The sequence below is a fragment of the Achroia grisella genome, unplaced genomic scaffold (genome assembly GCF_030625045.1).
Source record: "Achroia grisella isolate CSIRO2021 unplaced genomic scaffold, CSIRO_AGI_Agris_v1 utg779, whole genome shotgun sequence".
NCBI lineage: Eukaryota > Metazoa > Arthropoda > Insecta > Lepidoptera > Pyralidae > Achroia > Achroia grisella.
The window spans coordinates 3,072,311-3,087,432 of NW_026713019.1; the positions used below are offsets into that span (position 1 = coordinate 3,072,311).

General features: G+C 32.4%; 3 protein-coding genes across 4 annotated transcripts; 1 reads left to right on the plus strand and 2 right to left on the minus strand.

Annotated features, from left to right (window-relative positions):
• Positions 1–1,303: 1,303 nt before the first annotated feature.
• On the plus strand, positions 1,304–3,314 carry LOC131850773 (INO80 complex subunit B). The gene is made up of 3 exons (XM_059201133.1): positions 1,304–1,459; positions 1,558–1,913; positions 2,759–3,314. Exons 1-3 carry the CDS (start codon positions 1,408–1,410, stop codon positions 3,302–3,304), a joined length of 954 nt encoding a protein of 317 aa, XP_059057116.1. The 5' UTR covers positions 1,304–1,407; the 3' UTR covers positions 3,305–3,314.
• A 2,800-nt stretch (positions 3,315–6,114) lies between these two features.
• LOC131850718 (BTB/POZ domain-containing adapter for CUL3-mediated RhoA degradation protein 3) lies at positions 6,115–9,715 on the minus strand. Its single transcript, XM_059201055.1, has 4 exons — positions 9,605–9,715; positions 9,334–9,502; positions 8,719–8,978; positions 6,115–8,443 (listed from the first exon to the last, which is right to left on the minus strand). The coding sequence occupies exons 1-4, from the start codon at positions 9,614–9,616 to the stop codon at positions 7,991–7,993; spliced, it is 894 nt and encodes a 297-aa protein (XP_059057038.1). The 5' UTR covers positions 9,617–9,715; the 3' UTR covers positions 6,115–7,990.
• Positions 9,716–10,255: 540 nt separating this feature from the next.
• LOC131850698 (solute carrier family 22 member 3) lies at positions 10,256–14,854 on the minus strand. 2 transcript variants are annotated; one of them, XM_059201018.1, is made up of 8 exons: positions 14,464–14,854; positions 14,230–14,309; positions 13,800–13,959; positions 12,564–12,890; positions 12,238–12,471; positions 11,930–12,147; positions 11,249–11,448; positions 10,256–10,493 (listed from the first exon to the last, which is right to left on the minus strand). In XM_059201018.1, exons 1-8 carry the CDS (start codon positions 14,679–14,681, stop codon positions 10,287–10,289), a joined length of 1,644 nt encoding a protein of 547 aa, XP_059057001.1. In that variant the 5' UTR covers positions 14,682–14,854; the 3' UTR covers positions 10,256–10,286. The 2 variants fall into 2 exon arrangements, with proteins under 2 accessions (XP_059057001.1, XP_059057002.1); XM_059201019.1 differs by lacking the exons at positions 14,230–14,309; positions 14,464–14,854 and adding an exon at positions 14,076–14,106.
• Positions 14,855–15,122: the final 268 nt, after the last annotated feature.

Genomic DNA, 15,122 nt, shown 5'->3' on the forward strand with positions numbered 1-15,122 from the left:
TCTCACCAGATTCATGACATTAAACGTCGATAAGACGTTTCGTAATGTCTGTTGAGGTAGCAACCGATCGCGCCACCGCACCAGGTGCGCTCGTTGGCGCCGCGTTGGCGGGTCTGGCTGGCGCGCCGACTGTCTGCGCGGGCGGCGACAGCGTGGCGGGGCCGGTGCCGGCGCAGGCACGTCGTCAGCATCTACGTCGGCAGCTATATGCGAACCCCTGTTTCGCTGAGCTACCCGCACGTTGTTCCAGCGACACCAATTGTTGAGACTTGCGTCCATTAACGCTCCTAGTTCACCTATATTTGATAGGTGGAGAACGGAGACGCGTGCTCTCGTAACGATGGGCGTTTTCTACTCGACATGTAATCAATCCTTAGTCAAAAATGTTATTCGCGACCAAAAATGGCCTCGAATCCCACTTCTGATGTTAGGAGTAACCTCTAAATTTAATTAAATAAAAGAAACTGATAACAAATCGTATAATTAATTTTAACAAAATCAGTAAAAGAATTTATAAAGCAAACACGGTATGATACGGAGATTCGTTCGAGAGCACGTCTGTCGATCAAAAGAGGCCGCACACCGGGTTTCGCAGCCTTTTATAGACGCGCCGCACGACGGTGGCGCCACCACAGGAAGTTACACCTAACAATATCTATATTCTTGCTCATTCTTCTTGTGATGAATCTGCATTCCGAATGAGTGGTAGAATCAAAATATGACTATTCAAAAGTGCTTGTAATGAGTTTATTTGAATAAAGATTATTTCTATTTCTATTTCTATTCCTTAATAACATACACATATAAATAAATAAAATTTGTAATATTGAAATAACTGTTTTTTGCTAAATGCATGTGAATATAAATACGGTACATACACCAATATAACATTTTTTACAATTTTTGTTCCGGGTAATCTCTGAAATGGCTGGACTTTTTTGGCAGGTAGCTGATGTAATAAGATGTAACTTAGACAACTTTTATTTTAGAAAAATAAAATCAAATTCTACGCGGGCTAGCATAATATATGCGGAATATCGCTGCTATTCAATGTATGTGATATTGTTGTATCATTTTGTACTTACATATTGAAAACACCGCTTTATTTTGTTTTGAGAAATGTCAAATGATATGTCAGAAACGTACGTCAAATTCTAACCTATGTACAGTATTGCATTTAGCTCTGATCTGTGGTATATTTATTTACTTTACTCTTCTACTGAAGATTAGGCTGTATGGTCTCGTACCTTTGCCTATCCACTTGTGGATAAAATATACCACTACTACTATTACTTTACTCTTTCTTTGGTTAAGAATAATAAAAATAATAATGCATTTTTACAAATCCATTTACTGATTCAGAATTTCAGGTTTTAAATAAATTTGTTTTTTACACTACATGTTATTATGGTGCGACGGCAGCGTGAACAAAGCACTACTGAAGACGAAATTGTAATTGGTAAGAAAAATAATTAGTTATTATTTTTATTGTAAGTTTATTTAATTACTATAATTTACCACGCATCCACGTATCAATAATACTTATATTATTTACAGACACATCTCCCCCTAAGAAACATAAACGCCATAAGCATAAAAAACACAAGAAAAGAAAAATCGAAAATGATTTTGAAAGCGACACATCTATCGACGTCTCTTACGAAGATGCTGTGGATAAGCCATACAAATTAAAAGTAAAAACTGGCAGGGAGTTATCTGGTACCTCAGCAGCAGATCTACTTAAAGCACAAACCATGAAATCATCATCAGACTCGCGTCGATCTTTACCAGGTTCCTCGTCCAGCACTCCACCAAAGGCAACATCTAAAAAAAAGAAAAAAAGTAGAGACAGTGGAACTTCTAGTGAGGAGGAAAGATGGCTTGATGCTATTAAATCTGGAAAGCTTGAAGAAGTAAGTTTCCTAGATTTGTGAACAATATTTTTATATTATTATACTCTATTCCAACAAAACTTACAAAAAATGGAAACAGTATCACATTTATTGGTACTTTTTAACTACATATACCATCACTTTTTGTAACAGTATTTTATGGTATTCTCTTTCTGAATTGTAATTTACCATTATTAAGCAAAAATTCAATCTTCCGGGCTGAGTTCATGATTATGATAATGAAGCCAAAATTGCAAGCATCTGAACAAATTAATCAGTCATATTAACATTTTTGTAATGTTGGTTATTATTTTTTATTTGTACTGCTTTTTCTGTTACTGGACCATATATTTTTAGTAACATTCATTGTAATGGTTTATAGTTATTTTATCTCCAAATTAATACTGAGATCTAATTGTAGTTTGCCTAATTATTTTATAACATATGATCCTTTATTGGTGTACCAATTATGAAGAAAATATTGAATATTTTATACTTAAGTTAAATTAATATATAAGCTGTATTATATTGACAAGTTACATATATATATATGTTTGACATAATCACATATATATATATGTACCTTCTAAAATTAAATAATATTGAAAGACCATAATTTAAAGAAACTTTATTTACAATATTCCCTACATGATCTTCAAATACCTGGAATATACAAGATCCAGACATATAATGTCTCAAAATCATATATTATATTTTTTAGATTGTCTTGTTATATTACTAAAAATAAGATAACTTGGTTTAAGAGTAATGTTACAAAAATAACATAATTTTAATTAGTTTTTTGTTTTACCATGTCAGTTTCATGCTGACAATGTAGTGATATGATTATAATAATGTATTTCCAGGTTGATGAGGAGCTGAAAAAAATTAAACCGAAGGATCCTAAAATGATGACTGCTAGACAGAGAGCAATGTATGAAAGGGGTAATGACAAAGAAACAAGTCCGGGTGGAGAAGTGTTGCTTGCTCTACCGTCTGGTTATAAAGAAAAAGTTATGACTGCAGAAGCCATTCAGAAAGCAGCACTAAAATCACAAAAACGAAAACAATTAGCAGATGAAAAGCGTGAAAAAGATAAAAAGAAGACTATGGATCGCCTTCTCAAAAAACAAGAATCAAAAAACTTAAAAAATGCCCAAAAAGGCAAGCCAGCCAAAAAACAGGAGCCTATGATTGTTTATAAAAACAACAACAATGAAATATCACTGTCATTGCCACCTGGTGTTCCATTTCCTTTAGAAACCAGGGTTCCAATAGAAGCACCTAAACCTATAAAATGTGGTATAGAGGAATGTAATAATAGCAAAAAATATAATTGCTCTAATAGTGGTATTCCACTGTGCAGTTTAGAATGTTATAAAAAAAATTTAAGCTTGATTATGGTAACGTAATATACTATTATAACAACTTTATTGTTTTTTATATTTTATCATCACACACACTTAGTATGTCTATTTCACAGAGCCAACACACCAATCAACCGGTCAACCAATCAAATAAAGACTTTTATTCAAGTAGGTCAAGTTTCTTCTATTAATATTTTTGCACTGCTTATAGAATTAGCTGCCAGTGAAAGTTCCATCGTGTCAATGATTAGTAGGAACAACAATTTTTTAAATTAATGTTTTGATGTAAGTATCCTATCCACTTAAAAAAGCTTTTAGTGAAAAGCTTTTTATATTTAGAAAAGATTTAAAGAATATATAAATACTCAATAGGTTGTTTTTTGACTAGGATTTTTTAATATTATAGTATTTTGGACACTTGGTTTTATTTCATTATACCTAATAATAGAATGTTTTCCCGCCTGCGCGAACCGTTAAGTTAATGCTGGCGGCAGCCCCTTCTTCCCCACTGGGCACGTGCCCAGGGCCCAGCGATGGATTTTTTTTTATTTTTTGTGGATGATCATGAAATGGTGCTCCCGCCTGCGCTAACGGTTTACGCTGGCAGGGCACCAGTGGAGGATGATAAGATGAATATGAGGTCAGGTCAGTTAGCCCGTCGTGACAAATTCACTAGGAATTTATAACGATGGTTTCCAGGAGGAACCGCGTGGAGGTCGACCTAACATGGTACATTGCTAGCAATGGGGGTTACTAGTTCCCATTACTAACAATCCCCTTCCCCCCCCCCCAGCGATGGGTTGGGGCCCTTAGTCTAGTCTAGTCCCTCCTCCATTACCAAATGATAACAGATAGCTACTCTACTCTCGCCTAAAAACCAGTTCTAATAAATGCTTACCGACTATGATCTGATATATGATATGAATTTGTTCGTTTTTGTATTTTTTTTATAAATGTTTAGCAAGAACTTGAACCCCTCATCACATAACGACTTTTTAAAATTATATTTGTCTGGTTTGATTTGAAATCCCTACATACATCTCTAAGAATCATGTTCAAAAATGACTTTGTCTAATCTAACAAAATAGTGTTTTATTACTATAGTCATAGGGGCCCCATTATCCTAATGTGCCCAGGGCCTCTAATAGGTGAATGACGCTACTAGCTGGCGGCGCCCCAGTAGAGGATGATGTCAGTTAGCTCTTAGTGGCAAATTCATAAGGAATTTATCATGATAGATTAGATAGAGAACCGTTTGTAGGTTGGCCTGACGTAGTACATGATTAGCAATATAATCACTATTATGTATTATTAACAATCCCCTCCCCCGTTTCGACTAGGTTCCACTAGCTGTGATAAGGAGATGACAAGTACAGAGATATCAATGTCGGTAGATTTCAGCAGTTTGTCCAAATGTTTAATTTATGAGAAGTAATAAATAAAATTATTATTATTATTAAATACCGTCATTAGGTAATCCTTACCACCTATTGTCAGAACCGAAACTCCCACTTTCTATAGCCCAAGAGCCCACGACGGCCAGACATATGTCATATTAGTAAACGTGAAAGTTCTTGTATGTGTGTCCCCAACAGAGGTAAGAACGATCCCCAAACATGAAACCTGGCTCGTGGTTGCTTCGGCAGGTAACAGGTAACAAAGGTGTAAAAAATTTCATATCAAATTCGTTATTTTAAGAAACTCCATATTTTCATATATTGTTCGTAGCATTATTATAACTTGCGCTGCTCATTGCCAGACCCTTAGTGTGGTTCCGACCCCCCGCCGGACCCCCCTAAACTATACTATGTTATAAATAAACTTACGTCATTTTAATAAAGCTGAACTTTATATATATTATTGAGAGAACTATTAAACTGAGTTTCCTAAATTGCCAGACAGTTTTCTTGGTTCCTTATCCTACCAGACTCATTGAAACCGTATATTTGGTAACAACGGTGTATACAATTTCATATCAATTTCATTATTTTAAGATGCTCCATTTTTTCACATATTGCTCGTAACAGTATTATAACTTGCTCTGCTCATTGCCAGATCCTTAGTGTGGTTCCAACCCCCCGCCGGACCCCCCTAAACTATACTATTTTATAAATAAACTTACGTTATATTAATAAAGCTGAACTTTATATATATTATTGAGAGAACTATTAAACTGAGTTTCCTAAATTGTCAGACAGTTTTCTTGGTTCCTTATCCTACCAGACTCATTGAAACCGTATATTGGGTAACAACGGTGTATACAATTTCATATCAATTTCGTTATTTTAAGATGCTCCATTTTTTCACATATTGCTCGTAACAGTATTATTACTTGGCAATTTAGGAAACTCAGTTTAATGGTTCTCTCAATAATATATATAAAGTTCAGCTTTATTAAAATGACGTAAGTTTATTTATAAAATAGTATAGTTTAGGGGGTCCGGCGGGGGGTTGGAACCACACTAAGGGTCTGGAAATGAGCAGAGCAAGTTATAATAATGCTACGAAAAATATATGAAAATATGGAGTTTCTTAAAATAACGAATTTGATATGAAATTTTTTACACCTTTGTTACCTGCCAAAGGAACCACGATCCAGGTTTCATGTTTGGGGATCGTTCTTACCTGTGTTGGGGACACACATACAAGAACTTTCACGTTTACTAATATGACGTATGTCTGGCCGTCGTGGGCTCTTGCTCTATAAATTTACCACCACGTCCAAGGCATAGATTCACACAAAATATTAAATTACGAAATTCAATTAACTTGATGTAACACTGTGCAGTTTTAGTCCATATTTTATACTGGTATCCTAAATTGAGAATTTAAAAAAAACAGCGAGTTAGAGACAGCTAAATAGTGAGCATATATTTTGTAATCAAGTATATTTTATAGACAAATTTACAAGAACAAATCAAAACATTGGCTTAGATATTATGAAACCAGTCTTGCATTGAGTTTCAGAAAATAGTATGCATGAGTTAGTAACAGTGAAACAATAATGCAAGCATGTGAATTACGTTCGGATACATATCGCGTCAGTCCGGATTTCCGAAATCACTATCTGCACCATAAGAAAAAGATATTAGCCTCTGTTTACATTTCCAGGTATAACTCTAACCGAAGATTAATATTGATCAATACCAGACTAGAACCTTTTGATCGCTTGACTCCCAACTATAATAAATTGTCTCCTACACTTTATAGTAAAGACAAAACTAACATTCAATCATTGCAATAGGTTACATAATTTATATTTAAATATTAAGAATGGATACAACAAAACTGTTGTCTTCTCATTATTCTTCATACATTATAAATCATTTTTGTTACAGTAAATTTCAAATTAGGATTCCTTCAGTCTAATATAATGGCAACATTACATATTTAATAACAGAATGACTAAATATTATATGGACACAAGAGTTGAAGCCAGTAATATAATTATTACACATAATATGTACAAGAAATAACATAGAGATATATAAATTACAGCAGTAATAAGTTAAGGATAAGCAAGTCATATCCTGAATCTATGCAATTAAATCAAAATACTAGAATTTGCTAAAATCACAGCTAGCATGGTATACATAGATAAAGAAATAATTCTGATATCAGCCTGCAAATCTGTATGCCTTGGTGAATAATTCTGACACAGTATTTGGCTTTTGTCCCTGTGATTTCAACTAATTTAAAATTATACTTATTTAACACCTAGATAGTAACTACATATAAAAATTGTCAATCTATACAATGCTGCAACTCTTGTATTCTTATATAAAGTGAAATGCATAGAAATATTTAACTTTTTTTAAAATATGAAATCGTACATTTTACAAATACATTTACTTAGAACTTTAATACTTTAAAGAAACTATAAATTATGAAATAAATAATGAAAAGCAATTTTTTCGTGATTATTATTATAAGATAACAAGTAAAGCATTTTTTGTACAGTATACTAGTTACATACTTATAATGCATAAATGAGCTTTATTTTTATAAAATATTCTCATGAATGAGATCCTAACACCTAAACAACATTGATTTGGCAATTTACTTGAGCTGTGTTAATATATTTTAAGCATAACATTTAATTATGTATTAAAAGTACCACATAAATGTACTGCAAAGCTTGTACATATTCATCAAACTCTTAATAATAAATTCACTAATTTACATACAGCTTTACAATATTTTAAAATTAATTCAAGAAAGATATCAACTGGAAAGTATTTTCGTAAACACACTCCCTAACATTCTCACTAAGGGTACACACTATAGACATCAATAACAAATACTGCAGATTTGGTTGCTTTACTCTGTAACTACTGTTATAACTGCTTCCTCTACAGCCAAAGCTATATTTAGGTATGAATCTAGATATGTGACATTATTTCTTGTCATATCAATTCTTTCTTATATTTGTGACATACTAATATTCACTAAACACAAAACGGATATGTAATCACATAGTAGTCCTCCACAACTCATCCGAAGTGGTTTTAAATTATAAATGCCTCTTTTGCTACACTAATACTCCATTGTCATTCACATTCCCAAGAGAGCTCATAGAAAGTATAGATCTACAGAGTGGTCATGGGCATAGCTCGATACATTTTACAGACCGAAGCATGGCAGCCAGCAGAAGGGCAAAAAGTAGCCAGCTTGGTATCAGACATTTGTCCTTTTAGAGCTCCTAAGGCGCGCCAAGCCAGACTGTAACCGCTAAGACTGATTATTCTGTTTATTTGATCTAAGTCGAGCCAAGCCTGAGCGCTCTTCCTCTTCGTCACTTGTACATGAAAGACCACCGACAGCTCCACGAGATGAGGTAGCTTGAATCAAATCTTGATCAGGTCCATTTCTACTCTCATATAATAATATACCCAAGGTCTCCTCATAAATCCTAGCTTCAGGAAACTCAACTTTGGTATGCTTTTTATCTGTGGCATAAACAATAGAAGTACAACAGACTTCAGCACATTTCTTTCCATGTCCAAAGAAAGACCAACAACATATTTCATTAGAGCCAATAACATCTTTAATAAAGAGAACTCTACCACTGAAACGTAGGGAGAGTTTGTCAAATAACTCAATATTTTTTAACAAATTGTCATCAGATGTGCTTGTATATGAATACTTATTATTGTGCCTATTAATTAGAAGTTTCACAACGGGCTGAAAAAAGAAGAATAATATTATTAATTAATAAAATAAGTATACAGTAAACAAATATAGTTTTGTGAAAGCTATTTACAATTGACATAAAAACATACTAATTTTATTAAAAGTATTTTAAATAAGTAAGTCTTTTTGGTTAAAATACTAACAATTTAAAGGCAGAATATTTTTTTTAATGTTTCTGAATTGAAACAATTAAATTATTTGTTATATTTTAAATGTACAAAATGGTTTTATATCCAATATACCAGAAAAATGTAATTTAAAAATACCTTAGAAGTTGACATAATAAGCAGTTGCTCTTCTTTTTGTGATGTTATGAGAGGTACTCTGCATATTGGTTCTGCTTCTCTTTCTTTTTTAGCTAGAGCCTGCTGACATGAATCAGTCAATTCTTCAATTAGAAAATACTTGGCCTCAGCCAATAACTCCATTATCTCACGATAACTATCAGGCAAAGCCACAGTGCCATCTCGGAGGTAATTCAGTATTGTGCCAAAATGTTTGCCACATCGGTCAATCAATATCCAACCTAAAATGATAAAGTATATTATTATCAGATAATACAATTTCTAAATTTAAATTATTTGATAATATAAAGCATTCACTGACAATCAATAAACAGTGGAATTTGAAAGTAGAGTTTATAGAAATAACTCAATCTACCCTGGGAACTGCTTTCCTATGCCTATCTGATAGAGAACCAATTTAATATCAGAAATAAAAATGTCAATTAATAAACACACAGATAAAAGTAAAATGCTAAATATTGGGCGTGTAAGGGTGTCCAAATGTAAGGAAAAAGGAAGAAAAATTTCCTCATTGTACAAAGTAGGTGGAGTAAGATCAACACTCGAAAAATAATATAATGAAATTATTAGATATACCTTCGGAATCCGTTAACACTTCCATTCTACCACTGAACATAGTTCGCAGCATATTGTCACTCTTAGTCAGCGTGCCAATTGTTGTATAAAAAAGAGTACCGCCCACATTTAACTTCACGTATTGCGATGGGCTGCCTTTTATCAATGTTTTGTGATCGCCCGACATTTTCTAAAAAAATGTCGGTGTAATAAACAAAATAAATGTTCGAAACAACTATGTAAAGATTATGTTTACTGGCAGCTTCGTAAAATAAATCGTTTATCTTTTTACCTTTAAATCCATTCCAGTTGTTATATTCGAAATGGTTAAATTTTTGATAATTTTAAAGAATGAAACCAAATTTCAAGTTAATAAAATGTCCATATTAAATGAATGACAATTTTTTTAATTGATACATTTTAGGTTCTGAGTACTAGGTAGACTAGTCAGTTTTAACGAACCAGAGACTAAAATAAAGCTGAGTCTTCACTACAGCGACACAAACACACTGTACACAATTGAGATAAAAATCAAGTATTTATGTTTTTAATGCTAAATTGTTTCGTTTGGGTTCATAATAAAAATTACATAGGTAAAATGGTGGTGGTTAAATCATAGAATACACTAAGTACCGTTGATTTGTGGAATATTTCGTACAGTGCCAATTTTCGCCAAACCTTCGTAATTATATTAAGTGATCTGTGATAATAATTTTTGTTGCGGATAACGGATTTTTTACTCTAATCTGTATTGGTACTGTATACTGTTTCTCGTATTTGATCTTTGCAAACTGTCGGTAGTGCGGCGATGCTTAATTTCAACTTAAAGCATTTAATTTTTTTATTTAAACTAAACTAATTTATTTTTGAGTTCTATGACTACCAAACGATAATTGATAACATATAGGTACATAATATACTAAGAAATAATAAATCTGTTTTAATTTCTACAGTTTTAATTGATGTTGCACATTTTAACACGTGTCGTTATTTTCAGCCTTATATTTTTTTATTATTAAAGAAAAATAATTTCTTCGATTTTTTCCAAATTCTTGTGCATCTTTTAATGTTTCTGGCAATTTCATATTTAAAGTTTCCGGAAGTAAAAAGAATGATAAGCATCCAAAAACAGAAAATCCAGCTAATATCAAATACGGTAACTTTACATCCACATGATGTCCCTGCAATTAATAAATTAAATGGGATAAATATTTAATCACAAAATCAAACTCTATTATTGCTAAATATTTTTTAAAAATGATACTTTATTCTGTTTTTTAATCTCGGAGACAAAATTGACATGTGTAAATGTCAAGTTTTCTAATGATGTTACCAGTGGGGTAGTGCGTACCTGCGATACTAATTTGTTGCATCGTAATTTTTTATTTTACATTTAAAGCTTTCTACGTAGTTTTCACAACATACTTTCGAAATTCACGTACGTACACTGGTGATTCTATTGTTGTCTTTGTATTAAACAACACAAAAAATCATTTTTGAACATATTATATTTCTTTCAAATAACTAAATGTTTAAAAAAACGTAACGTATGTTTAATTAAGTATGATCCACAAAATACGAAGTTTATTTATTTTATAAATAGGTAGGTAGTTAATCTTCGTTTAAGAAAATATATGTCAATAAAAATCTATTTTAATACAACAACCTATATTTATTACTATCTGTACTTTACTAATTTTGTATTAATGCGTAACAAATATTAATCACTAATAAACATTAATTTCCGATTGTGCCTCACTATTTAAGAATCGCAAAAAGCTTTGGTAATGAATATTAATAAATTTTGTCTCTGAGATTAAAGAACAGATTATAAGTTCATGTTGATTTTTTAAATCGGAAAATAATTATTTTTCGAGTAAAACTTTTTTTAATGATTAATTTGCTTTTTTTAATGACTAATTTAATTTATACTTACTATATATAGTAAATACGGTGCAATTGCTCCACCACCACTGGCCAATAAATTGCCCAATGACATTCCTGATTGACGGAGACACGTGGGATAGAGTTCCATATTAAATAAATAAATTACATAATAGGAAGTGGCTGTCGCCAGTCTAGTTAATATAGTTAATGTGGTACCGACCAACCACCATAGATGCCATTCACCTGAACCTGGTAAAATACGTAATCATATATATAACAAACTCGTAATTGAATGTACTCAACATTCAATATTTTTTCATACATCATAACACTTTGTAGGCGTATTATATTATCTAGGTTTAAAGGATTGGTTGGTTATAGGATTTTTATCAGTTTGTCTGTCAATTTGTGCACGTTAATATTACAAACAGCATAATGCAGACTTGAATGCAGGTTTCGCTACTATTAAATGTTCTTGTAACATTTTACATTCATTCCAATCGATTAATGAACAATAAAGTTAATAAATAGTACGCGCAATTCTAGAATCGCGCTTACGTAACCAACTAGTGATGTATATAAATATAAATATTATGTAGGTATATAAGAGACGTCTGATTGGATATTTAAATATTTACACGTAATAAATTGATTTTTTATACTTATATATTTATATTAAATATGTCTATGTTTTAAATCCAGTACAGTCTGTAAACAATTATATAGTTACCATTTTCATATAAAGCGATGGACATCCATAATAATACCGTCAGTGTATAAGAAATTAATCCAGCATAGCGGCGACCAACTCGGTCAGCAAGCCAAGCTCCGAACAGAGCACCTGGCACTTCAACTACTGATTGCCAAGCAAATTCTAAAAATGGATTGCCATCCGATTTTTGTCCAGACTTCATCATCAATATTGTGTAGTTAATTGCGACAGAAACCCTGAAATACGTAGTAAAGTAAATAAAGTATTCGTGTGTCCTCAGCCCAAATATATAATATGCTCGTTATTGGATTTCACAGAAAACTTACCACAAATATGACTGTAGAATTGTGTTTATCGCTAACCTCCTTCCGGAAAATAACGCTAATGGTCCTATGGTATTAGTTCCGCGAGTGTTCATTTGTGAAGCATTATCCATAATATCTTTTTCGGTGTCTAATCCCAAATTGGTTTTATTTCCTTTTGCTATAATTTTCAAAGTTCTGACACACGCTTTGGATTTTCCTTCAATCCAAAGCCATCTAGGAGACTCTATCATTTTCCTTAAATAAATGTATACATTTCATGTAACTATTAATTGAAACCTAATGAAATGTCTTGTAAATTATTCTATATCCTCAAAATAAATAGTTACCATGAATATAGAAGAAAGGGCAATTGTGTCACAGTTGTGACTACCATAAACGTTTTCCAATCACGTAACCACCAATACAAGAATGGCATTATAAACATACTAGAGCTGTTAGCTATGGATCGTAATGTGGCTGTTCTGGAACGACGCTCTGGTGAGGATATCTCCATAGATATAACGGTAGCGCTTTGCACGACAGACCATGATGGGAACCACGCCAAAGCACAACCAATCGCAAAAAATGTGAATGAAGAACTGAACACAATTGATATTATACGGCCAAGAACAAGGAATGCTAATGACAGAATGTACGTCCATCGGCGACCATATCTGAAATAGATTAGAAAAAACCGTTATATGAGTAATAAAAACATCCAGTATGATGGCTCTATCCGGAAAGAAGAAAACAAAAAGTCGGAAACTACGATCTGTATATACTTAGTTTGTGCACATTAAACTGTTATGCGCAAATCAGACGATTTTTTGTTGATTTGTCTCCTTTGTTTCTTGTCATTTCTTGACCTCAAGCAGATAGCCTCTGCGGTGATGCAGATAGGGCCATAATAAACAAACAAGTAGTAGTTGATAGTCATTCATATGATTACCTTGTTCAGACTGAATAGGGCTTTGAAATCAGATAGATTATTACGTTTAAAAGGTTTTGGACGAATTCTAAAAAAATGTACTTTTATCTACTTAATTATATAAGATTTTTCGCATCGCAAACTTAACGAGAATGATTTTCTTGTATGTTCCGTAATACACAGAAAATTGTAAAGAACAAAAGAAGAGAAATCGGTATTGAAATGTACAAATTAATTTCTTTGATCGGATACTTCACATAAACTAGTAACTGAATATTTTAAAATTTCGCGCCATACGTCCTATCCCTATAGATAGTACATGTGTACATACTTTACAAATTAAAAGGGTGCAGCGATCGCGTGAAAACCAGGCTTTTTTATCACGATTAAATTTACCATGTGTTGAGATAGAAAAGTCAAGCGTCTCAAAATCCGGCGTGTGAGATGTCTTATGAAAGTAAATCAGACAAGAGTCGCAAGTATATCAATGGCACTGTGTTCTCAATGTTTACTGTGTAACTGACTTAACATGAAGATAACTATGTAGAATGACGAAATAATAAGAGCCAGAAAACACCGCGTCATCGAAATTAAAATTAAGGCAATTTTAATACAAGCTGCAGCTTTTTAACGGGTTAATATCAGATATACATACGCATCACCAAACCAGCCAAATCCTAATGATCCTATGGCTTCACTGATTTTACTAATAGCCAATATGTTAGCAATATTCAACTCGTCTTTGCAAACCCAATTATTTGTTGAAGCAACAGTTGACTCGTACCAAGTTCTGTCATAATCATAGTCGTCACAATCTGCAAAAAACGTAGTTCCGTTAATACGTAATTATCATTACAAATATAAATAAAAGTTTTGAATGAGCATTCTTTATGATTATGCTGAATAGAAGTGAATTTTAAAAAACTCATACCAGATGGCATCACTGGGCATTGCACGTGGGGAGCTTGCGCGCATGAATGACACATGCGTGAGCGCAAGCGTGTTTGATAAAAATAAACATATCAAATTTTTATGAATTATTCAGAATATTTTATGAATATTAAGGTATGGTATAGTAAACTCACCTCTAGTACGATTGTTTTCTGGAGGATTTTCATACATTAAACAGCTACTATGTACTATTTTCCCGGTATTATCATTAGATCTGTTATTTCGTAATAATATAATGAAAACATTGTAAACACAATAATTAAACCAGTAATAATAATTGTAATTATTATATAAAATAAAAAATCAGTCTGGTATTATGTCAGCAAGATACCTTGAAAAACTACATAATAAATTAATAAAGTTCTTACATTGGTATATATTTAGATTTCCAGTCTATATCACTAATATTCTCAGTTTTCTCAGGAATTTGGCATCGATGTGGAATTATTACGAGAGCAAGAAATATATTTGCGTATGCCATTCCCCATAATATTGCGAATAAGAAATTATAGCACATATCAAACTTTTTTTGAAAATATCCATTTTGCCCTATTTCTAAAAGGGCACGATCGTATACTGTCTCCATTTATACAGATATAAACTAACAGCCACAAAAAAAAAATTAATTCCAATACACTACTACACATTTAATAAACAGATACACTAACATATCTCCTACATTGCAAGTCGAGGTAAGTTAAGTACTGAGTTATCTATAATAAGTAGCATTAAACAAATACCTATTATCATTGCCTTTATAACAAAGTTGCCAACTACAAATTTCCTCACATGGAATATGTACATTATAATAGTTTTAAGGTTGACAACACTGAATGAATAATGATATGTATTTATGTCCTTATTAGCAGTATATACTAAAGTGAGCGATGCGTTACTTGTTGACGCGGTAAATATATAGGGAGGAAGGGAAGTAATGGGGTCTAAAAACTGACACATACAGCGGTTTAGCAGGCAAATTAAATTAACCAAAAACATTGGTTCAGTAATAAGTATAAATTGCCGTTTC